The 24,300-nt window shown below is 48.8% G+C and overlaps 1 protein-coding gene and 1 pseudogene across 5 annotated transcripts in view; one reads left to right on the top strand and one right to left on the bottom strand.

Annotated features, from left to right (window-relative positions):
• The first annotated feature begins 19,496 nt into the window (after positions 1-19,496).
• LOC116739419 lies at positions 19,497-19,616 on the top strand (annotated as a pseudogene).
• Positions 19,617-20,362: 746 nt separating this feature from the next.
• The window catches only part of ZNF74 (zinc finger protein 74), a 32,600-nt gene continuing 28,662 nt past the window's right edge, over positions 20,363-24,300 (bottom strand). For all 5 annotated transcript variants that reach the window (XM_032603370.1, XM_032603367.1, XM_032603366.1 and 2 more), the window contains one exon: positions 20,363-23,995. In XM_032603370.1, coding sequence (XP_032459261.1) covers positions 22,377-23,995 — 1,619 coding nt within the window. In that variant the 3' untranslated portion in view covers positions 20,363-22,376. The remainder of the gene's footprint in view (positions 23,996-24,300) is intronic.

The following is a 24,300-nucleotide window of genomic DNA, read 5'->3' as shown; positions in this document are numbered from 1 at the left end:
ACCCTGAAAGGCCGTGTTGCCCTCTCACGTGCCAGACCCCCTCATTCTTCCTCGCGACTTCCTTGATCCCGCCTCTAGAAAACCCCAGCCACTGCCTCTCCTTGTGATGTTCCTTGTTAGTGAACCTTCCTCCTGTTGCTGTAGCCGGAATAAAATCATCCCCTGATCATCTCCCCCCATGGTTCTGCCACCCCGACCCTTGTCTTCAGGTCCTGGGCACCTGCTCCAGGTAGCGCCCTCCTGACGTGCCCTGGCCCCCAGCAGCCCCAAGGTCCTGTGCTCTAGGCTCTTGTCTGTTGGGAGCACGGTAAGAATTTGAGTTTGATCCTTTTTGAGGGTTTGTTGATTTCTGGTACTGGATTCTTTTGGGTTCATAGTCTGACCATTTGGTCTTGTGTCTGTTAGTCTTTTCTGTTCGCCTATTTGTCTGTTTTGAGCTTAAATCAATTAAGAGTTAGTACCCGCTGGGAAGATGGTTTGAGGTGGTGATAGATGAAAGAGCCATGTGGACACGAAGGGTTCCTTAAGGCCACCGGAGAGGCTGTGACAGGAACAGGGGCGCCTGTGACACACCCAGCAGTTGGTACCTTTGGGGATGCTCATTCAGACGCTTGGTGGTGCCCCGCACAAGAGGGCAGTGGTGAAGGGGGTGGGGTTAGGAGAGCAAAGGTCTGGAGCAGAGAGTGAGAGTCCAAAGACAGGTGAGGGTGTCTGCAGAGGTTGGGGCCCCTGCAGAGGACAAGGAGGAGGGCAAATGGGAGCATGAGAGGGAGTCTGGGTGGAGGAGATATCGGATGGGGTCCAGACCACTCGTGCACCTAGGCAGGTAAATGGGATTTTCACTAAACCATAACAGACTTCATATTTTCTTAACCAGTTTTTCAGAGTTTTTCCTTCCCACCTTGATTTACTTTTTTAAAATTTATTTATTTATTTTATTTTTGGCTGCTTTGGGTCTTCGTTGCTCTGCACGGGCTTTTCTCTGGTTGCGGTGAGTGGGGGCTGCTCTTCATTGGGGTGCATGGGCTTCTCACTTCGGTGGCTTCTCTTGTTGCGGAGCACGGACTCTAGGCATGCAGGCTTCAGTGATTGCAGCCCACGGGCTTAGTTGCTCTGCGGCATGTGAGAACTTCCCTGACCAGGGCTTGAACCCGTGTCCCCTGCATTGGCAGGCAGATTCTTAACCGCTGCGACACCAGGGAAGCCCTTGATTTACTTTTTTAAAAAAATAGTCTTTATTTTTTAGAGAAGTTTTAGGTTCACAGCAAAATTAAGAAAAAAGTACAGAGTTCCCATATACCCCCTGCCTCCCAGTCCCCCCACTATCAACATCCCCCGCAAGTGGGACATTTGTTACAATCGATGGACCTACACTGACACCTCAGCATCATCCACAGCCCATGGTTCACATTAGGGGTCACTCCTGGTGATGTACATCCTATGGGTTTGGAAAAATGTACAATGACACGTGTCCACCATTATAATATCATACAGAGTAGTTTCACTGCCCTAAAAACCCTCTGTTCTCCACCTGTTCATCCCTCCCTCTCCCCCAGGCCCTGGGAACCACTGATCAGTTTATTATCTCCATAGTTTTGCCTTTTCCAGAATGTCATAGAGTTAGAATCACACAGCATGCAGCCATTTCAGACTGGCTTCCTTCACTTAGATGTACATTAAGTTTCCTCCACGTGGGCTTCCCTGGTGGCACAGTGGTTAAGAATCTGCCTGCCAATGCAGGGTACATGGGTTCCAGCTCTGGTCCAGGAAGATCCCACATGCCGCAGAGCAACTAAGCCCATGCGCCACAACTACTGAGCCTACGCTCTAGAGCCCACGAGCCACAACTACTGAAGCCCACGCACCTAGAGCCCGTGCGCTGCAACAAGAGAAGCCACTGCAATGAGAAGCCCGTGCCCCCCAACGAAGAGCAGCCCCGGCTCTCTGCAACTAGAGGAAGCCCACGTGCAGCAACGAAGACCCAACGCAGCCGTAAATAAATAAGTTTATAAAAGAAAATAGTTTCCTCCACGTGCGCTTACGGCTTGACGGCCGTTTTTTTCTGCGTCGAATGCTTTTCCGTGCTCTGGATGTACAGTTTATTCATCATTCACCTCCTGCAGGAGGTCTCCGCTGCTTCCAGTTTCTTTTTCCTAACGGTCTGACATGCATTTCCAGAGGCAGTGTGTTGGTGGGAGGGGCCGGGCAGGGGGCTTTCAGAGTAGCTGTGCTCCTTTCCGAGCGGTGGAGCTCCCGCGGACTGCCGTCCACTCGGGGAAGGGCTCCCGCGAGGCGGAGCGGGATGGTGGCGCCATCTAGCGGGAGGCCTCGCAGCACCTGCCGTCTCCGGTCCTCGGGGCTGCCCAGGGTTGCGGGTCCCAGGCCCAGATAGTCCGGTAAAGCAGACAGGGCCAGGGGAGGAGCCAGAGGCCGGTGATAGCATCGCGTGACGTGGGTGTTATGTCACCCTAGACATCGCGGTGACCTGATCCATGGGCACAGGCCCGGACCTCAGCTGGGACCACAGCCCAGCGCTCCCTGCTCTGTGCCCAAGCATCCACTGGCTCTGCCCTCCACGTTCCGCGGGCACAGGGACAGTCAAGTGCGGAATTATTGGACACTTAAAAAAAAAAAGTTAAGGGACTTCCCTAGTGGCGCAGTGGTTAAGACTCCGGGTTCCCAATGCAGGGGGCCCAGGTTCGATCCTTGGTGGGGGAACTGGATCCCCCATGCATGCCAGCCAGCTAAGAGTTCACATGCCACAACTAAGGAGGCCGAGGGTCGCAACTAAGGAGTCCGACTGCTGTAACGAACACCCGGTGCAACCAAATAAATAAAATTTAAAAAATTTTTTTAAATTAAAAATAAGAGAAAAAAAAACAGTTAAAATTGGGACTTCCCTAGTGGTCCAGTGGTTATGGCCCCACACTTCCACTGCAGCGGGCCCGGTTTGATCCTTGGTCGGGGAACAAAGCCACGTGGCCAAAAAAAAAAAAAAAGAGAGAGAGAGAAAAACAACCCAGTTAAGATTGATGTTACCTGTATTTTATCACAATTAGTATATATATATATATCTATTAAACAAACGTGACTGTGAGTAGAGGCTGGAGGTTGCTGGAATAAGGACTGTATAGAATATATTAGCCAAATGGTAACAACAGAATTCTGACCATTGGAGCACTGCCTGCCGGTGCCACTTCAGCTGTGCTGGGACAGGCCTTAACTGACCACTGGTTAAGGTCACAGCAGTTCACCATGAGGTGCCATTTGTCCTTTCTGGGTTGAAAACCCGGCCAGTTTGGACTGATAGCTAGAGAAAGAGGGGGATAATCACCCCTTCCCTTAATGCATCTTGTGTAATGGGTCTCCTCGTTCAAGTCCCAGTTTTAACGTATTTTGGGCCATATTAACAATTTTAATGGCTCAGCAAGTCTTCAGGATCTGATTTGGCAAGGTCAGAAGTAAGGGACAAAGTTTTTTGTTTTTCCTTTTTTAAAATTTTATTTATTTATTTTTGGCTGCATTGGGTCTTCATTGCCGCACACGGGCTTTCTCTAGTTGTGGTGAGTGGGGGCTACTCTTCGTTGCAGTGCGTGAACTTCTCATTGCAGTGGCTTCTCTTGTTGCAGAGCACAGGCTCTAGGTGTGCAGGCTTCAGTAGTTGTGGCACATGGGCTCAGTAGTTGTGGCTCACGGGCTTAGTTGTTCCATGGCATGTGGGATCTTCCCTGACCAGGGCTCAAACCTGTGTCCCCTGCATTGGCAGGTGGATTCTTAACCACTGCACCATAAGGGAAGTCCCTGCTTTTGTTTTAATATTTATTTATTTGGTTGCACCGGGTCTTAGTTGCGGTACGTGGGCTCCTCATTTGTGGCACGTGACCCGGTTGCACTGGGTCTTAGTTGTGACATGCATGTGGGACCTGGTTCCCAGCCCAGGGATCGAACCGGGGCCCCCTGCATTGGGAGTGGAGAGTCAACCACTGTGCCACCAGGGAAGTCCTGCAAAGTTTTAATTTTATTCCAATTAAGGCTTCTATCTTGATAATGGGCGGCCCCAGAGGAGTGGGAGCCAGACCCTGGAAGAGTAAGGTGCATTTTTCCTTCTGAGCTCTGACCCCTGGGGAAGCCCAGGTCACAATGTGCCAAGACCAGGTGGGGGCAGCCATGGACATTCTGAACTGGGGGCTTTCCTTGGTGGGAGGGTTTGGTGCTGTGGGATGAGAGGACCAGGTCTTGGGATGCTCCTCAATAATTCCAGGTCACCTAGGGCCTCGATAAGAGTAGTGGTTCCTCGGCAAAGGATGCTGTGCAGCCTCAGAATCTGTAGGTGCTCCTCTGAGAAATGATGACATGTGTGTGCCGAGAGCCCTTCTTCCCAGGCATCCTTGAGGCTGGTCCCCATTCCACTTCATCTGCCATACTTTTCCTTCTCTACCTCAACTCTGTACCACGATCCAGAGGGGGAATTGGCAACCTACAGCCTGGGGGCCAAACCTGGCTGGATGCATGTTTTCATAAATAAAGGTTGACTGGACCCACCCACCCCCACCCCACGAGCGCTCAGCGCAGTGTAAAGCCCTTGAACCCTGCCAGGTTGTTTAATAATTGGCCTCCCTCCCCTAAAGTAGCCACTGAGTGAGAGCAGGCCACTGTCCAAGCCACAGATGGCGGAGCGAGGGGAGGGCGGAGGTCGTGCCCAGGAATGCGATGCTGTGAGGGTGGATGGGGCGTGGCCATTGCTGAGAGGCTGGTGCACCTCGTGGAATAGATTATTCTTTGGGGGGCCCAGTTTGAGGGCACTGAGATATGCTGGCCAATTAAAGTGAATCCAGAGCCAGTATAAGCAGGGGCAAAAGCTACTTAGTGCCTTTTTCGTGGTCCAAATCCTTAACTGTGTATTAAATTTTGAAATTCTGATCGAACCTAATCTCAGGCCTGTGTTCCAGATTCTCTTTCTCCCTTGCAGAGGGGTGTGTGTGTACACTCACAATATAACTCAGAGGTACCCTGTATCCTCTATAGGTCCTTCAGTGTGTCCTATATCCCAGAGGAGGTACTCATGCTGCGGGGCCCCTCCTCCAGGAAGCTCCAGGCAATACTGTCAGTAGGAGCCTGAGGCCTTGGGCCATGGACCAGTCAGACACGTTTATCCTAAGAATGTGATTTATTGTGAACACGTGTTTTGCTCTGGGGTGTGGGTTTGGGACCTGGAGTCTGAGAGACGGAGGTCAGTGGCATGGGTGTTACAGCCCATGTAACTGACCCCCAGTAAAAACTGAGGCTGGGGGGCTTCCCTGGTGGGCAGCCCTTTGCTCCCAGTCACATGTAGTTGCTGAAAATTAAGTGGGGCTCCGTGGGGGAGGGGGACGCCTGGGAGCCAGTGCCTGGTCTCTCCTGGACGTTGTCCTGAGTGCTTTTTTCCTTTGAAAAGGGCACTAGTTGGCCTTTGTGACCAAATGATCCTGGACCTGAATTTGCTTTAACCTCTGGGAGACATGAGATGGGGCTACATATCCGCGGGCCTCAGTCTAGTAACAAGGGGGGCTGCAGGACTTGGGGATCGGCTGGGTCCCCCTGCCGGCTCTGCACACACCTGGTGGCCGCTTCTCACCCCTAATCACCTGAACCCTGGCCCCAATTCCCCACTCCCAGCCCATCCTGAACCCCAACCCTAACTTGGGTCTCTCGGAGCGTTGCCCTGACCATGACCCTGACCCTGACCCTGACTAGCACCCAGACGCCGTGACTGCTGGACTCGGGAAGGTGTCCTCCACTGCTGGGGTGGGCCTGCTGCCCTCCCGTCCTCTTCAGGCTCTGCCACAACCTGCCTGCAGGCGAAATGTCCAGGAGCCCGTGGAGGTGGCCTGGCTGGTGCCCCCCACCCCCTCCTATGTCTGTCATCATGACATTGGATAGGAAAGAACAGTGTCACCCCAGAGCAGTGTCGCGGGAAGAACTATGGACCCTGTAGTTTCTCGTTCACAGTGGAAATTGCTTTTTGTACTGATATCAAAAGTAATGTGTCTGTTGTTTTAATAATTCAGAACATGAACAGTCAGTCCTAACCCATCACCTAGAAATCAGTAGCATCTGGTGCATATATTAGGGGGTCCTTGTGGGTTCCGTCCCAGCCCCCATCCCCACTTCAGTCTTCATTTCTTCTTCTTTTTTTTTTTGAGCTTGCAGGAGACCAGTCCCGCAGGAGGAACGCAGCCACTGCGAGCTACTGAGGTTGGGCCCCTTCCCACTTTGGAGCAGGACAAAGCCCCCATCACGGGTGGTTATTTCCAGGGAAAACCAGAGTGACGTCTCAGGCTCACTGCTGGGCAGTCCTGCTGGCTGCACCCCAAGTCCACCCATCCTAAACGTTAACACACTGTTGACGAATGGGGTTCATCCCAGTGTTACAAAGATGATGGAATGATAGAAAACGTCCTCATAATCCAGCTGTATCTCCGCCACAGGAAAGAAACCCATACAGTCATTTCTGGGACATGCTGAGGTGTGGCTTAATTCTGCATCCAGCCCTGATTTTTCAAAGACCTAGCAAACTAGGCCTACAAAGATAGTTCATTAACAGGAAAAAAATCTGTTGTGGCCAAGAGTCGGCATTTCGCCCGACAGTAAAATACTAGCTCTGTTCCCCCTTAAGTCAGGATGGAGACCTGAGCCCATGAATAATCAGCCAAGTTCGTTCCACCTGCCGTCCCTGGTCAAGGTGGGTTTAAGACATACATGTCCTCCAGGTGGCACGGAGCCTAAATAAGGTGTTTGCCCAAGTTGTTTTCCAGGAGCCTGGAGTCAGCTGCATCTAGTTCGAGCTGATATGATTAAGCCTGGATGGGACCACCCACCCTCCACTGCGCCTGCGCCTGACCTTTCCCCCATCACCTTTCCCCAAGCCTCGGACTGCCCTGCTCCTTTAACCCACAAGTGCCCCAGCCCCTGGCGTTCGGGGAGGCAGCTCTGCAGCTAGTGCTCTTCATGGAGCTGCAAACCTTGGCGGCTCAGCATTTTCCTTGCTGCATGTCGGGCAAGACGAGCCTGGTCAGGGAACTAACTTAGCGGCCAGTCAGGAGGTAAGTCCGGATGACTTTTTGCCTGTGGCTCGTCCAAGGCTGGTACTGAGAGGCTGTGGCCGGGTCTGGGCAGCGGCCTGATCTGCCTGTTCCAGGACCGTCCTCGGATTTCCCTGGAGAGGTGCTGAAAACTTCCTCTCTTAGTTCTGTTTTGCAGCAAAGTGAGTTTGGGGGTTTGGGTTTGGAAGACACTTTTGGGTGAGTAACCTCATTACAGAATCGCACCTGTGCCTAGATTGCCTGGCAATCCACCCAGGTTGGAGGCCCACTTGGCGGGATGCTGACAGAGGACACAAGGTTTGCAGCTGCTGAGGTACCACAGGCCAGGGTTAGAGGCTGGGGCTCTGGGTTTTGGTCTTGTTTGTTCTGGTTTGTTTTGTCTATGATTGTCTTAATTGTTAAGAGTTGGCTACTGGGGATTGAATAAGGACCGATAGGGAGATTTTGCTGCTGTGACCACCTGGAAACAATCCCCTTCAAAATGGGAAGTGTTAATTCAATTCCCCCTTGCAGCCCTCAGGCTGCATTCTCCAAAATTGGGTGATTTTTCAGGTGTAAATCCATAAGAAAAAGATGGTAACACTGTGTGGCCACCATTTCCTTTAGACTCCGGAGCAAAATGGTCTGAAAATGGATCCTTAAGTTACAATACAAATTTGAGACTTGATTTATTTTGTAAACGGGAAGAAAAATGGGATGAAATCGCTTCTGTACAGTCTTTGATGTTACTGTATCAGAATAAGCCTGTGCCGGGCTTCCCTGGTGGCGCAGTGGTTGAGAGTCCACCTGCCGATGCAGGGGACACGGGTTCGTGCCCCGGTCCGGGAAGATCCCACATGCCGCGGAGTGGCTGCGCCCGTGAGCCATGGCCCCTGAGCCTGCGCGTCCGGAGCCTGTGCTCCGCAATGGGAGAGGCCACAACAGTGAGAGGCCCATGTAACGCCAAAAAAAAAACAAAAACAGAATAAGCCTGTGCCAAGATGTCAAGTTGTGACTCAGCGGGAAAGGAGGCCAAGGAACCCCTCTTGCTTGATTCTGATGAGGAGGATGACTTGCTGCTGCTCTTTACCTACCACCGCCTGAGCCTCAGGCTCCCCCCTCCCTACCCTTCGGGTCTGGGGATTGAGAAATAGGAATGGTCTCGGTCTCCCCATCTCCTACCCTCCAGGGCACTCGACTTGGCCAGGGAGCTGCCTAAACTCAGGCCGGGCATTGGTTAAGGGGAGTCCCCGCTGCGGGTGTGAAAGCCGAGAGTGGACAGCGGTGGGATGGGAGGGATCTGGGTCCACGCCCCTCCTTCAACTTCAGCTTTTTTTTTTTAATTAATTAATTTTATTTTTTCAGCTGTGCCACGCAGCATGTGGGATCTTAGCACCCCGATGAGGATGGAACCTGCACCCTTTGCTTTGGAAGCCTGGAGTCTTAACCACTGGACTGCCAGGGAAGTCCAACTACTTATTTATTTAATTGGAAGAACAATATGCCGACTTAAGAGAGATGACCAAAGAGAACTGAAAATCTTTCATCGATCCTTGCAACCTGCAGCCCGACCTGGGCAGATGCTTGAAATTCATTAACTACCCTCCTCACCTCAGAAAACCTTCGAGAGATGCTGGGTGGAGCCTGGGAGGAGGCAGATCAGCCTCACGAAGGAACCCCTGGTGCCCCGTGCAGCCTGCAGCGAGCGTGGCTTTGCCAACAGCAGATCCTAATTGGGATGTGAGTGCTGGGGATGGGTGAAACTCAAACATTATGGAGATCGCATTCTTGCAGGATTGTGAAGAAGGGGCTAAGACAAGGAAGCCTTACTAAAGCAGAGGCGGTAAGACAGAAATCAAATGAGGAGGCTTCAGAATTTCTAGGCAGTGTCTGTAAAGCCTCCAGGCAATACAGATGCAGACCCTGAGGCCCCAAAGAATTCAAAGGTGGTCAGTGTGGTTCTCATTGGCCAGAGCGGCCCCTGACATACAGAAGAAACTTCGAAAAGTCGGGGGACTTTAGGAACACCTACCTTTCAACTTGTTAAGTTGCCTTCAAAGCTCTTAATGGCAGAGACCAGGTTCAGGAGAAAAGGGAACAACGAAGAATGAATCGGGCCACTCTGCTGGCAGCTGACTGAACCCAGGGAAGATCCGGACCAAACCGAGGAGGTAAGCGGCCTAAGCTTCCACTTGAAGGGGACACCTGATAGCAGGATCCTGCCAATGTGCATATTGCAAAGATCAGGAACACGTCCTAAAAGAGAGTCCCGCCCTAAATCAGCCTTTTTGTTTTTTTTAGGCTGTGTTGGGTCTTCGTTGCTGCGCGGGGGGCTTTTCTCTAGTTGCGGCCAATGGGGGCTACTCTTTGTTGCAGTGCACGGGCTTCTCATTGCAGTGGCTTCTCTTGTTGCGGACCATGGGCTCTAGGCGCGTGGGCTCAGTACTTGCAGCACATGGGCCCTAGAGCACTGTCTCAGTAGTTGTGGCGCACGGGCTCAGTTGCTCCATGGCATGTGGGATCTTCCCCGACCAGGGATAGAACCCGTGTTCTCTGCATTGGCAGGCAGATTCTTAACCACTGTGCCACCAGGGAAGCCCCTAAATCAGACTCTTGAAGAAGGTAAAGAGGTGGTGCATCAGCTGCCTGAGCTAAGCATGACGGTGACCACGAGTGACGGGGCCCTGGGGAACCCTTTAAATCCCACTGAGTCCATCACTATGTCCCACACAGAGCCCCGGTGACCATGACGGTTGGAAATCAACTTGACTTTGTGATGGACGCGGGGGCCACTTACTCAGTTTTTTTTTTTTTTTTGTGGTACGTGGGCCTCTCACTGTTGTGGCCTCTCCCGTTGCGGAGCACAGGCTCCGGACGCACAGGCCCAGCAGCCATGGCCCATGGGCCCAGCCGCTCCGCGGCATGCGGGATCTTCCCGGACCAGGGCACGAACCCACGTCCCCTGCATCGGCAGGCGGACTCTCAACCACTGCGCCACCAGGGAAGCTCACTTACTCAGTTTTAAATACCCAGTTTTCTAAACTTTCTTCTGAGACTGTTAGTAACTGGGGTGTCAGGAGAAACCTTCAAAAATCCTTTTCTCCAGTTGCTAGACTCTCAGATGGAGCATACCTTTCTGTACGAGATTTACAAACTAAATACCAGGGTTATCTTTACACCTGGACGAATGGACATTGAAGCATCACAAGAGCATTCTCTCAGCCCCCAAAGAGAACAGCCTGCAGCCACTGGGAAAGATATCCTGCAGGTGAGTCTGGAGGTGTGGGGTGTGTGTGGGCAGGAGGCTCTGTCCCGGAGCAAAAATTCCAAACTTAAAGCCCTTCCTATGAAAGGAGCCGGCAAAGTGTGGAATTCAACCCCTGCCTTCCTGGAATATGACTTAATACACCCCTGCTGGTCACCTTATAAGACTCCACCTTTACCAGTCCAGAAACCAGGCACAGGTGGATATCAGTTTGTACACCACTTCAGAGCAATGAATCAAATTGTAGGAGATACTCATCTCTAGATCCTAACACTGCTCACTACTTTGTGCAGAGATTTGTTGGTTTACCCTATTGGATTTGAAGGATTTTTTGTTTTTTTGCATAACCTGGGTTTTGAATCCCGAGTTGTCTGCTTTCAAATACAAGATACAAGAGTTAAACACAAATACTGCTGGATAGCACTTCCTCCGGGATTTAACAATCTCCCCTCAAGATTGGGAGAAATCCTGACCACAGGTTTGAGGGACCCTCACCTAAATGAGGGAGCCCCCAGGATGTGGATGATACTCTGATGGCCAGTCCAACAAAGGACGCCCGAAACCAGAATACAGTTTTGATGGAATTTCCTGGTTGAAGGGGGCGGTAAGGTGTCCAAGAAAAAAGCAGAGTTGTCAGCCCTCTGTTAGACACTCAGGTTTTGAACTCCCAAGGACAGAAGCTGCTCCTTGATGGAGGGAAGCTCTCTCCAGTGTTGCTGTTCCCACCAAGAAACAACCACGGGAGCTCCTGGTGATGACCGGGTTAGGTCCCACTTGGATCCCCAACTTCTATGTTGTAGCAAAACCCCTTTAGGAAGTTTTTTTTTGTTTGTTGTTTTTGTTTTTTTGGATTTTTTTGGCTGCACCAAGTGGCTTGCAGGATCTTAGTTCCCTGACCAGGTATGGAACCCGGGCCCACAGCAGTGAAAGTGCCGAGTCCTAACCACTGGACCACTGGGGAATTCCCTAGGAAGTTCTTAAAGGGGGAGACCATGACCCTTTAGACTGAAGTCTTGGAAGGATAACCACCTGAAGACCAGCTCCATCCTTCCTGGACTGGACCTTGGGTGGTTGTCCTCATGACCCCTTCCTTGGTGAAGTTGAAGGGACACAGACATCTCTGGGCTGGCAAATGACTCCCTAGCCATCTTAAGTTGGTTCTCAAAAAGAAGTTGTGTAGGGCTTCCCTGGTGGCACAGTGGTTAAGAATATGCCTGCCAATGCAGGGGACAGGGGTTCGAGCCCTGGTCCAGGAATATCCCACATGCTGCGGAGCAACTAAGACCATGCGCCACAACTACTGAGCCTGTGCTCTAGAGCCCGCGAGCCACAACTACTGAGCCTGTGTGCCATAACTACTTAACCCCGTGAGCCTAGAGCCCATGCTCTGCAGCAGGAGAAACCACCACAATGAGAAGCCTGTGCACCGCAATGAAGGGTAGTCCCCGCTCGCCACAACTAGAGAAAGCCCGTGCAGCAACGAAGACCCAAGCAGCCAAAAATTAAATAAATAAATTTATTTTTTTAAAAATGCTGTGAGCAAGAAATGAAGGTATAGGGATTGATGCAGAGCTGACTTTGGTAAAGTGAAACTCTTTAGAAGGCAATTTTTTTAAATTGAAGTATCATTGGTTTACAATGTTGTGTTAATTTCTGCTGTACAGCAAAGTGACTCAGTTATACACATATATATATTCTTTTTTATATTCTTTTCCATTATGGTTTATCCCAGGAGTTTGGATATAGTTCCCTGTGCTATACAGTAGGACCTTGTTATTTATCCATCCTATATGTAATAGTTTGCATCTGCTCATCACAAGCTCCCAGTCTATCCCTCTCCCAACCCCCTCCCCCTTGGCAACCAAAAGTCTGTTCTCTATGTCTGTGAGTCTGTTTCTGTTTTGTAGATTGGTTCATTTGTGCCATATTTTAGATTCTACATATAAGTGATATTATATGGTATTTGTCTTTCTCTTTCTGATTTCACTTAGTAGGATAATCTCTGGTTGCATCCACGTTGCTGCAGATGGCATTATTTCATTCTTTTTTATGGCTGAATCATATTCCATTGTATAAATATACCACATCCTCTTTATCCATTCATCTGTTGATGGACATTTAGGTTGTTTCTGTGTCTTGGCTATTGTGAATAGTGCTGCAATGAACATTGGGGTGCATGTATCTTTTCAAATTATGATTTTCTCCAGATATATGCCCAGGAGTGGGATTACTGGATCATATGGTAAATATATTTTTAGTTTTTTGAGGCACCTCCATACTGTTTTCCATAGTGGCTGCACCAACTTACATTCCCACCAACAGTGTAGGAAGGTTCCCTTTTCTCCACACCCTCTCCAGCATTTGTTATTTATAGACTTTTTAATGATGGCCATTCTGACCGATGTGAGGTGGTACCTCAGTGTAGTTTTGATTTGCATTTCTCTAATAATTAGCGATGTTGAGCATCTTTTCATGTGCCTGTTGGCCATCTGGATGTATTCTTTGGAGACATGTCTATTTAGGTCTTCTGCCCATTTTTCTATTGGGTTGTTTGTTTTTTTGTTATTGAGCTGCATGAGCTGTTTGTATATTTTGGAAATTAAGCCCTAGTCGGTTGCACCATTTGCAAATATTTTCTACCATTCTGTAGGTTGTCTTTTCATTTTGTTTATGGTTTCCTTTGCTGTGCAAAAGCTTGTAAGTTTGATTAGGTCCCATTTGTTTATTTTTGCTTTTATTTCTATTGCCTTGGGAGACTGACTTAAGAAAACACTGGTATGATTTCGTGTCAGAGAATGTTTTGCCTATGTTCTCTTCTAGGACTTTGATGGTGTCACATCTTATGTTTAAGTCTTTGAGCCATTTTGAGTTTATTTTTGTGCATGGTGTAAGGGAGTGTTCTAACTTTGTTGATTTACATGTGGCTGTCCAACTTTCCCAGCACAACTTTCTGAAGAGACTTTTTCCCATTTTATATTCTTGCCTCCTTTGTCAAAGTTTAGTTGACCATAGGTGTGTGGGTATATTTCTGGGCTCTCTATTCTGTTCCATTGATCTGTATGTCTGTTTTTGTACCAATACCACACTTTTGATTACTGTAACTTTGTAGTATTGTCTGACATCTGGGAGGGTTATACCTCCTGTAGCTTTTTTTTTTTTTTTTTTCCCCCTTAGGATTGCTTTGGCAATTCTGGGCCTTTTACGGTTCCATATAAATTTTTGGATTATTTGTTCTAGTTTTGTGAAAAATATCATGGGTAATTTGATAGGGATCGTGTTAAATCTGTAGTTTGCTTTGGGTAGTATTGCCATTTTAACAATATTAATTATTCCAATCCAAGAGCATGCAGTATCTTTCCATTTCTTTGAATCCTCTTTAATTTCCTATATTAATGTTTTATAGTTCTCAGTGTATAAGTCTTTCACCTCCTTGGTCAGGTTTATTCCTAGGGGTTTTTTTTGGTGCGATTTTAAAAGGTATTTTTCTTTTTTTACATTCCTTTTCTGATATTTCATTGTTAGTATAAAGAAATCTTGCTACTTTGTTGAATTCACTTATCAGTTCTAGTTTTTGTGTGGAGTTCTTAGGGTTTTCTATATATAGTATCATGTCATCTGCAACCAGTGACAGTTTTACCTCTTCCAGAAGGCAATTTAAATATCTTGCTAGTTGCCAGAATGACTGTTCTTTTCTCTTGTGATGCTTTCTTTGTTTCTAACCTCCCAGGCTTGGAAAGACAATTTAATGATTCAGATTTCTCAAACTTTGGCAAAAACAGGTCATCTCTCTAGCTGTTGAATTTGTCATCCAAAACTTCTTTCTGTATTTGATCATGCTGACCCCTTGACTGTGACTGTCACTCATTTTTCAACCATCCCTAACTTCCTTGACTTCAGAGATAACATATCAGATTAGGCTCATCACCTGTCCCATCTTTCCTTGACGAAGCTGAAATTCAGTTCTCTCCTTGTGTCCTCAGATAAAAATAAATAGCCCTGGTGTGTGTGGCCCCCGTCAAGGTCATACTTGATTAGGATATTGTAGAAATGGTTCTTATTTCCCCAGCTTAAGTCCCTTCCATATTTAATTCCTAAGTGTTTCAGCCAAACAAATAAAGATCCAGATGCTCCAACATGTAAAAAGGTAAGACACTGATCCCTGCCTGAGTGTCCTAGATAAAACCCATATGTGTATGTGTATATATATATGTGTGTGTGTGTGTGTGTATGTGTAGATATATATCCGTGTGTATATATATATATGTGTGTGTGTGTGTGTGTGTATAATTTTTTTCTTTGGCCATGCTGTGCAGCTTGTGGGGTCTTAGTTGAGCCACCAAGGATTGAACCCATGCTCTTAGCAGTGAAAGCGTGGAGTCTTAACCACTGGATCACCAGGAATTCCCTAAAATCGCTATAAGTAAGAGCCTAAATTTTTAAAATTAATTAATTAATTATTTTTTATTTTTGGCTGTGTTGGGTCTTCTTTGCTGCACACGGGCTTTCTCTAGTTGTGGCAAGTGGGGACTACTCTTCGTTGTGGTGTGCGGGCTTCTCATTGTGGTAGATTCTCTTGTTGCGGAGCATGGGCTCTAGGTACATGGGCTCAGTAGTTGTGGCTTGCAGGCTCTAGAGTGCAGGCTCAGTGGTGGCACACGGGCTTAGTTGCTCTGTAGCATGTAGGATCGTCCTGGACCAAGGATTGAACCTGTGTCCCCTGCACCAGCAGGTGGATTCTTAACTACTGCACCACCAAGGAAGTCCCAGTAAGAGCCTAAATTTTAACAATGTATCTGACATTCTGTGTGCCCCCTTAGGGTGCACTTTGTGGTTAATTTTTTGTTTGGCCACAGCGTGGGTCATGCGGGATCTTAGTTCCCTGACCAGGGGTCAGACCCACACCCACTGCAGTGGAAGCACAGAGTCTTCACCACTGGATGCCAGAGAATTCCCCTGTCTTGTTTTAATGACCAATTTTGGGTCTATGAATGCCTTAACAGTTGGCCTGAGGGTGATATGTTTACTGGGATCAAATGTTAACTTGAAACCAGACAAGAGAATATTCTCAAATGAGTGCTTAACAGTGTCATTCCTCAAGCCCCTGTTAGGTCTACACCCCTTATCAGCAGGAAGTGGCCAGAGTGGCCATTGTCCATCTTCCTCAAGGTTGAGAAACAATCAAAAATGGGCAGTGGGCTGAACCTGTGTATAATCAGTCAAATCTATTCCACTTGCCATCACTCATCAAGGCCATTTTAAGACTGTGTGCCCTCCAGGTGGCCTGGAGCCTAAACATTAAGGTGTTTGCCCAAGTTGTTTTCAAGGACCTTGGAGTTAGCAGTGTCTAGTTTGAGCTGAGATGGTTATGACTGGATAAGACCAGCCACCCTCCAAGGGGGCCTGCATGAGTGTCTGCTCGGCAACTTTTTTTTTTTTATGACATTTCTTTCTTTCTTTAAAAAAAGTTTTTTTTTTAATGCATTTTACTTCTATGCTAACACGTTATATACTTGGTGAGGTACAATCTTTAGTTCTTTTTTCTTAAATTTATTTATTTTATTTATTTTTGGCTGCTTTGGGTCTTTGTTGCTGCATGCAGGCTTTCTCTAGTTGCGGCGAGCGGGGGCCACTCTTCGTTGTGCTGTGCATGCTTCTCATTGTGGTGGCTTCTCTTGTTGCAGAGGATGGGCTCTAGGTGCACAGGCTTCAGCAGTTGTGGCACGCAGGCTCTAGAGCACAGGGTCAGCAGTTGTGGCGAGTGGGCTTAGCTGCTCCATGGCATGTGGGATCTTCCTGGACCAGGGATCGAACCTGTGTCCCCTGCATTGGCAGGTGGACTCCCAACCACTGTGCCACCAGGGAAGTCCTCAGTGACTTTTTGAACATGCAGAGGCCTGTAGCTTAGTTACACCTGCACAAAACAACAGTCATAAGATCTTTTTCCAATCACCTTTCCCCACCACTCAGACTGCCCTGCTGCTTTACTCTTCATCCCATAAGTACCCCAGCTCCTTGCCTTTGAGGAGACAGATCTGAGGCTAGTTCTCCTCGTTTGGCTACAGACCTGGGCGTCTCAGCATTTTGGTTTGCTGTGCATCAAACAACCAGATGCTGTATCAGTGAGGAATACAATTGTGGGGAAGGACAAATGTGAGAAAAGCAGCTAAAGTCCATAACAAGAACTCAGGAAGTTGAATGTCAATGGCTGAAATGGCTGCTCAAATTCCATTCAAGGCCTAGGATCCTTTTATTTTCCATTCCACTATGTGGGTCTTTGTCCTCAATTATCTCATGGTTGCAAAATAGCTACCACACCTCCAGGCATTGCATCCAAGTTCCAGGAAGAAGAGAGGAGGAGGAAGGAGCAGTATCTCCTATCAGGAAAGCAGACTTCCCCAAAATCTGTAGCAGACTTTGTTGGTCAGAACTGTGACCACCACAGCTGTGATGGTTTTAGAGGCCAAAACGTTGAGGTGGACATGTATTGCTCCTCACCCCAAACAAAGTCTGCCACAGGTGACCACTGCCACCAACACAGTGTTGCTCTAAAATGCTGGGCAATGTGGGTTTTAAGAAGAAATGAAATAAAAGGCTATCTATATGAAAAGGAGAGGCAAGCTTTTTATTTCCAAGTAATGACTTTACCTAGAAAACAGGATAAACCAATAAACTGTTAGAGGCCTTCTGGAGTGATCAGTAAAGCTGCTTGGTGTAAAATAAATAGACAAAAGTGTACCCACAGTCAAGAGTTGTTCTATATATGTTATCACAGAGCCAATTTTTTTTTTTTTTTTTTAAATATCTTTATTGGAGTATAAGTTATTTACAATGGTGTGTTAGTTTCTGCTTTACAACAAAATTAGTCAGTTATATATATACATATGTTCCCATATTTCCTCCCGCTTGTGTCTCCCTCCCACACACCCTCCCTATCCCAACCCTCCAGGCGATCACAAAGCACGAAGCTGATCTCTCGGTGCTATGTGGCTGCTTCCCACTAGCTATCTACCTTACGTTTGCTAGTGTATATATGTCCATGACTCTCTCTCACCTTGTCGCAGCTTACCCTTCCCCCTCCCCATATCCTCAAGTCCATTCTCTAGTGGGTTTGGTCACAGAGCCAATTTACAAACCCCACAAAATTAGACTGAATTTAAGAATAAATATATGAACATATATGAAGAAAACTATAAACCTTTTCTGATGGTTAGATGCAGACTTAAATGGACAATCATTTACCACATTCTCTGATGTGAAGACCTTATATCATATAGAACTATGTTAATTCTTCACAAACTGGTCAATTCTAATCCAAATCCCAATGAGATATGCAGGGGCATGAAGAGGCTGAGTTCCAAGAAAATGATTCCTGAGTCACCTGAAGAATAGATTAAAAAAATTTCAGGCTTCCCTGGCGGCGCAGTGGTTGAGAGTCTGCCTGCCGATGCAGGGGACACGGGTTAGTGCCCCAGTCTGGGAAGATCCCACATGCCGCGGAGTGGCTGGGCCCGTGAGCCATGGCCGCTGAGCCTGCGCGTCCGGAGCCTGTGCTCCGCAATGGGAGAGGCCACAAAAAAAAAATTTTTTTTTAGACCTTCTTAAAATGTGGTCCCAGTCCTACCATCTATGAAAGTGAATGATGGAGCAGCAATAATGGAAAAGACAAGCCTATGGACCAGTAAGGAATGTAGTTCAAGAACGATGCAGGGACCTTGGATTTTTACATCCCAGATGGATGGATTTAAGAGTTAAATGTATAATATAACCAAAAAGGGACTTAAGGAAGGGCTTTCTTAGAGCCAAGTAAAAGTATAAAGAAAAATTGGATAGACCTGATTACACAGACTTCAAAAACCTCTGTACACTAAAAATGCAGTAACAAAATGAACATTCCAAATATGTGTGTACATATTGCATGTGTGTATTGTATATAAGCATATATGTGTATATATTGATATGTATGTGCATATATTGTGTATATATGTATACGTGTATGTATTATATGTATACATGTGTATATATTGATATGTATATTTGTACTGCATATATGTATATGTGTATATTGCATGCATGTGTGTACACAAAAGAATGGAATAGTGGACAAAAGATAGGACTAGACAATTCATATGAAGAGAAGAACAGTCAAAAACAGGAACAAGTGGGCTTCCCTGGTGGCGCAGTGGTTGAGAGTCCACCTGCCGATGCAGGGGACACAGGTTCGTGCCCCGGTCCGGGAAGATCCCACATGCCGTGGAGCAGCTGGGCCCGCGAGCCATGGCCGCTGAGCCTGCCCGTCCGGAGCCTGTGCTCCGCAACGGGGGAGGCCACAACAGTGAGAGGCCCGCGTATCGCAAAAAAAAAAAACAAAAAAAAAAACAGGAACAAGTAACATCCTTAGATCTATCGATTTATTTATTTATGGCTGCATTGGGTCTTTGTTGCTGTGCACAGGCTTTCTCTAGTTGGGGCGAGCGGGGGCTACTCTGTTGCGGTTCCCAGGCTTCTCATTGCGCGGCTTCTCTTTTTGCGGAGCACGGGCTCTAGGCACGTGGGCTTCAGTAATTGTGGCACGTGGGCTCAGTAGTTGTGGCTTGCAGGCTCTACAGCGCAGGCTCAGTAGTTGTGGTGCACAGGCTTAGTTGCTCCGCGGCATGTGGGATCTTCCCGGACCAGGGCTCAAACCCGTGGCCCCTGCATTTGTAGGCGGATTCTTCACTACTGCGCCACCAGGGAAGCCCAGGAACAAGTAACATCCTTTTTTTTTTTTTTTTTTTTTTGCGGTACATGGGTCTCTCACTGTTGTGGCCTCTCCCGTTGCGGAGCACAGGCTCCGGACCCGCAAGCTCAGCGGCCATGGCTCACGGATCCAGCCGCTCCATGGCATGTGGGATCCTCCCAGACCAGGGCACGAACCCATGTCCCCTGCATCGGCAGGAGGACTCTCAACCACTGCGCCACCAGGGAAGCCCAGGAACAAGTAACATTCTTAATGTATCAAAATGGCAAATAGAAAAAGTGATTGGGAATTCCTGGGCGGTCCAATGGTTAGGATTCAGTGCTTTCACTGCCATGGCCCAGGTTCAATCCCTGGTGAGGGAACGAAGATCCTGCAAGCTGTGCAGTGCAGCCAAAAAAAAAAAAAAAGAAAAAGAAAAGAAAAAGCGTGTGTAGTTGAGGTCTATATCGATGGGGCTTTTTCTGTAGACTTACATGGTTGGAAACGCCTCACAGAGTAACTATGTGGTTTCCTTTCTCACAGGACTAGATCTGTGGAGAACTGCAAGATAGAGTTGCTAATAAACTGTGAAAAACCTAACCGTCAAACTTTTTTTATCTTACGTATTGGCATATGCTAACTGTTCTAGGGTATGATAGCTTAGGAGTGAATATGATTTGAACTTAATGCATGTTTAGAGGGTGTCCAAAATTCAGAACCAGGCAGATCCATCTCCTGACCCTAAACATGGTTGTACAGTAAATTGCTTGAGGAAACTGGTTCTCAAAGACTACAGGAGGGAATTCTTTTAAAATTAATTTTATTTATTTATTTTTGGCTGCATTGGGTTTTTGTTGCTGTGCGCGGGCTTTCTCTAGTTGTAGTGAGCAGGGGCTACTCTTCATTGCAGTGCGCGGGCTTCTCATTGTGGTGGCTTCTCTTGTTGCAGAGCACGGGCTCTAGGTGCCAGACTTCAGGAGTGTGGCTCAAGGGCTCTGGAGCGCAGGCTCAGTAGTTGTGGCGCATGGGTTTAGTTGCTCTGCAGCATGTGGGATCTTCCCAGACCAGGGCTCAAACCCGTGTCCCCCGCATTGGCAGGCGGATTCTTAACCACTGTGCCACCAGGGAAGCCCAGAGGGGAATTTTTGAAGTGTGTCAATGTTCCATTAAAGATCAAAGAAGCTCAACTTAAAAAATTGTGGACTGACTCTCACAACTATGGATTGAGCAAAAATTCTTTGTTGAAAGGGTTATTTTGAAGATTACTACTCTAATACTGCAGAAGCTAAGGTGATTGGCAGTGGAATGAATCAGAACATGTACAATTCCTTAAAAATTTATTTATTGACTTAAATAATTTTGCCTATAATAAAGCCCTTTACACTTTTTTTGTAAAAAAAAAAAAAAAAAGACGTGTATACATGCAGAGGAAAAAAACAGAAAGAAATCCATCTCCAGGTCATGGCCTGTGAACTGATTCTAAGGGTCATTTTAATTCTTATAAAATTGATTTTTTCCCCCAAATTTCTTCAGTATACATGTATTATGTTTATGATCAGAAAACAAAGTTTATATGTAAATAAAAGAACATCGAGACTTCAATGGAAGGGGGCCAAAGAGTATTTCAAACAGTTTTCAAGAAAGACCAACAATAAGAACACATTCCATTTCAACCTCACTGGTTATCAAAGAGCAAGGTGCTGCTCTCAGCTGAGGGCGTTAACAGCCCCGCCAGGCAGACAGCAGGTGTGGTGTCCGGGGTCCCCCCAAGATGTTTGCATTTGAATTTCTTTTAAAATAGGAAAAATGAGTATGAAAATGAATCAAACCGAGATTTTATCTATCTTTTGCCAATGCAGTTGTCCAATAGAACTTTCCCTATTTGTCATGGAGGAAGGGCCTGAGACCGGCCCCAAGGACGCTGGAGGAACGATGGGGGCAGACACCTGGGATCATCGCCGTGGCACCCAGAAGCAAGCCCGTCTGGACCCAGCTCGGAGCAGCGTCGGCCTCCGGGACCTGGACGCACCTGACAACTACTGTCGGTTCTCCTCACACTGAGACGGTATTACTTTGTTATCACACAACCAAAAATATACTAAAACGATGCCTTAGGCTGTTCATTTCCTTTATCTCAAAACTCTCACTTCTAGAAATCTACTCTAAGACAACGCTAAAGAAGGATAATGCAAAAAGATGCTACATGAAGAATGACTTGTAACAGTGAAAACTTGGAAATAACTTCTGCATCCAACAAAAAAACAGCTAATAGAACATCTCGCCCCCATCCAGAATGACAGCTCCAAAGACAGTGAGGCACTGTGGGAAAAAGAAGTCCTGCTATGCAGGTAAGCAGGGGAAAAAGGTTAGAATGTTGACTGTATACACCGTGTTTAATGTAAAAATGCAATATCAAAAAGCAGAAGGTAACGTACCAAAGTGCGAAATGCAATTTTATTAAGAATTATGGGTATTTTCCCCTTAATTCCGTATTTTCTGTAATGTGGTTATTTTGCCTCCATAGTTTAAAAAGTATACTAAAAAGCATTTCATAAACTCTAGCACTTTATACAAATGTGAAGTATCATCACTGAGAAGGCAGCTTATATCTGCTTAGAACTGAGCAGAAATGACATGAGTCCCAGATGAACACCGTCTTTTTCCTTCTCCGGGGAGCACGAGGCCCAGCTCCTCTCACAGGGCTGAGCTACGTGGTACCTGAGCGGCCCTGCAGGTGGCCTTGCCAGCCGGGGTGGAGGTGTGCTTCCAGACACCTGTGTGCCAACACTGCACCCTGGAGGCACACCCCTGTGTCCTTCCAGCTTCCAGCATGGACGAGGTGGCCAGGCATGAGGCTGGCATGTTAGGACCCGGCTCTGTGGATGCTGGGCCAGGTTCCAAGACAGCTGCGCTAACAGCATGACTGACAACATGCCTCCAGCAGAGCTATGTGAGTGGAGCGAGTCCAGGAGATCTGCTTTCTCCCAAATGCTACCACCTGAGCTTATTCTCCTCTCCTGGAATATAACATTCACTTAGAAGTAATACTCTTCATAATGCAGTTTTTTTTTTTAATTATCATTCTAAACGTAAGAGTTTACAAAGGAAATTCCAGATCGAAATCACACCAAGAGGCTGTCCAAGGACACATAACTGACATACCTCCTTTTCACATGCAGGGAAGATCTGTCCCCCCTCAGTGACTTCCAAACCCATCAAAGAAAAGACGGAAAAAAAAAACAAAACAGGAAAACGGAAACAGGAAGACGGTACATCCTCAAACGCGCTCAATTCTCCTCTCCTACGGTGGATCCCTTCCCAGGAGGTGACAGCCTTAAGGGGTGTTTCCGGGTGGGCAGGTGGGTGTCTCTCGCACACATGAGTTAATTTCTGGGGTTGCTGCCCACGGAGAACTCCTTCCAGCCAAGGGTGGGACCACGCCCAGGAGCTCAGCCACGCCTAGGGCATCAACAGGGCCCACGCTGCTCCCGCTGGAGCCCCCTGTACCCAGTAGGCTGCCAGGCATGCAGTAAGTGCTCAGCAAGCGCTTGTCGAACTGGACGGCAAAGGGCTTCTCCCTGCTGTGCAGCCTGCGGTGCTCTGCCAGGGGGCCGCTCCAGCCGAACACCTCGCCGCACTCATGACACTTAAAGGGCTTCTCCGCGGAGTGGGTCTTTTGATGTTTAATGAGACAGTGGTTCTGGCTGAAGGCCCGGCCGCACTGGCCGCACTTATAGGGTTTCTCCCCGGTGTGGACGCGCTGGTGCACGATGAGCGACGAGTGGCAGCTGAAGGCCTTCCAGCAGCGGCTGCAGTCGAAGGGCTTCTCGCCGGTGTGGACGCGTTGATGCACAATCAGGTAGGAGTGGGAGCTGAAGGCCTTGCCGCACTCGTTGCAGCGGAAGGGCTTCTCGCCGCTGTGGACGCGCTGGTGCACCACCAGGTACGAGTGGCAGCTGAAGGCTTTGCTGCACTGGCTGCACTTGAAGGGCTTCTCGCCCGTGTGGGCACGCTGATGCAGCGTCAGGCGGGAGCGGCTGCTGAAGGCCTTCTGGCAGTCGCCGCACTGGAAGGGCTTGTCCCCGCTGTGGAGCTTCTCGTGCACCGTCAGGGACGAGTGGCAGGCGAAGGCCCGGCCGCACGCGCTGCACCGGTAGGGCTTCTCACCGGTGTGGATCCGGCGGTGCCGCGTCAGGTGTGTCCGCTGGTTGAAGGCTTTGCCGCACTCGCCGCACCGGTAGGGCCTCTCACCGGTGTGGACACGCAGGTGCATGCCGAGCAGCGAGCTGCAGCTGAAGGCCTTGTCGCAGGCGCCGCACTTATAGGGCCGCTCGCCCGTGTGGACGCGCCGGTGCACGTTAAGGGACGAGTGGCAGCTGAAGGCCTTGCCGCACTGGCCGCAGAGGAAGGGCTTCTCGCCGGTGTGGACACGCCGGTGCTCCAGGAGGTTGGTGCTCCAGGTGAAGGCCTTGCCACACTCACCGCACTTGTAGGCCTTCTCTCGCGCATGCCACCGCCGGTGCAGTGCCAGGGCCGCGCTTCGCTGGAAGGCCTTGCCGCACTCGCCACACGTGAACGGGCCGCTCCCGGCACCCGGGCTCCGACGCCTGGCTCTGCTGGACTGCACGCTCCCCACGCAGCCGTCCGGAGAGGCTCCTTCTGCGGGAAGGCTGGGCTGGGCCAGGAGAGCACACCTCCGGCCAAGAGCCTCCTCAGACACCACATGGCCCCATCGGTGCTCCTCTGTGGGACCGTCCCTGGCGCTGGCGGGCTCACATTGTGACAGAGCAGTCGCCAGGGCCCCCTGGGCGCCCCTGTCACCAGGACCAGGGCTGTGGAGACCGGACCTCGCCAGCCCACCTGCGATCAGCTCCCATGACGGCTCTTCTTTGTAAACGCACAGCTGCTGAGACCATGGCTCCTCCACCTCAGGCCCCGGCTCCCATTCTGGTTCTGTAAGAAATGGAGATGTTACCTTCTGAGAGCAGGCGGAGGTGCGGCACTGGGGCTCAGGGCTGAGATCTGCCGGGAGAACAGGTAAGTGCAGGAGAGAGAGTAGAGACCAGCAGGGGGAGAGAGAGAGAGCGCAAGCTCAGGGCTGTGCGGAGGGGAGCACTCAGGGCAAGGCAGGCAGGCTGGCGAGCAGGGAAGAGGAGGAAGAAAGAGGGAAAGGAGCCTTGGAGAAGCCAGGGGATGCTGAAAAGAGCCAGGGGGCGAGGGGAGGACAGAGGAGCAGGAGGGGCACTGAGCAGGTGCAG

This window comes from Phocoena sinus, chromosome 14, assembly GCF_008692025.1.
Source record: "Phocoena sinus isolate mPhoSin1 chromosome 14, mPhoSin1.pri, whole genome shotgun sequence".
Taxonomy (NCBI): domain Eukaryota; kingdom Metazoa; phylum Chordata; class Mammalia; order Artiodactyla; family Phocoenidae; genus Phocoena; species Phocoena sinus.
Note: the sequence above shows the minus strand (reverse complement) of the source record. Positions and strands in the feature narration are given on the sequence as shown.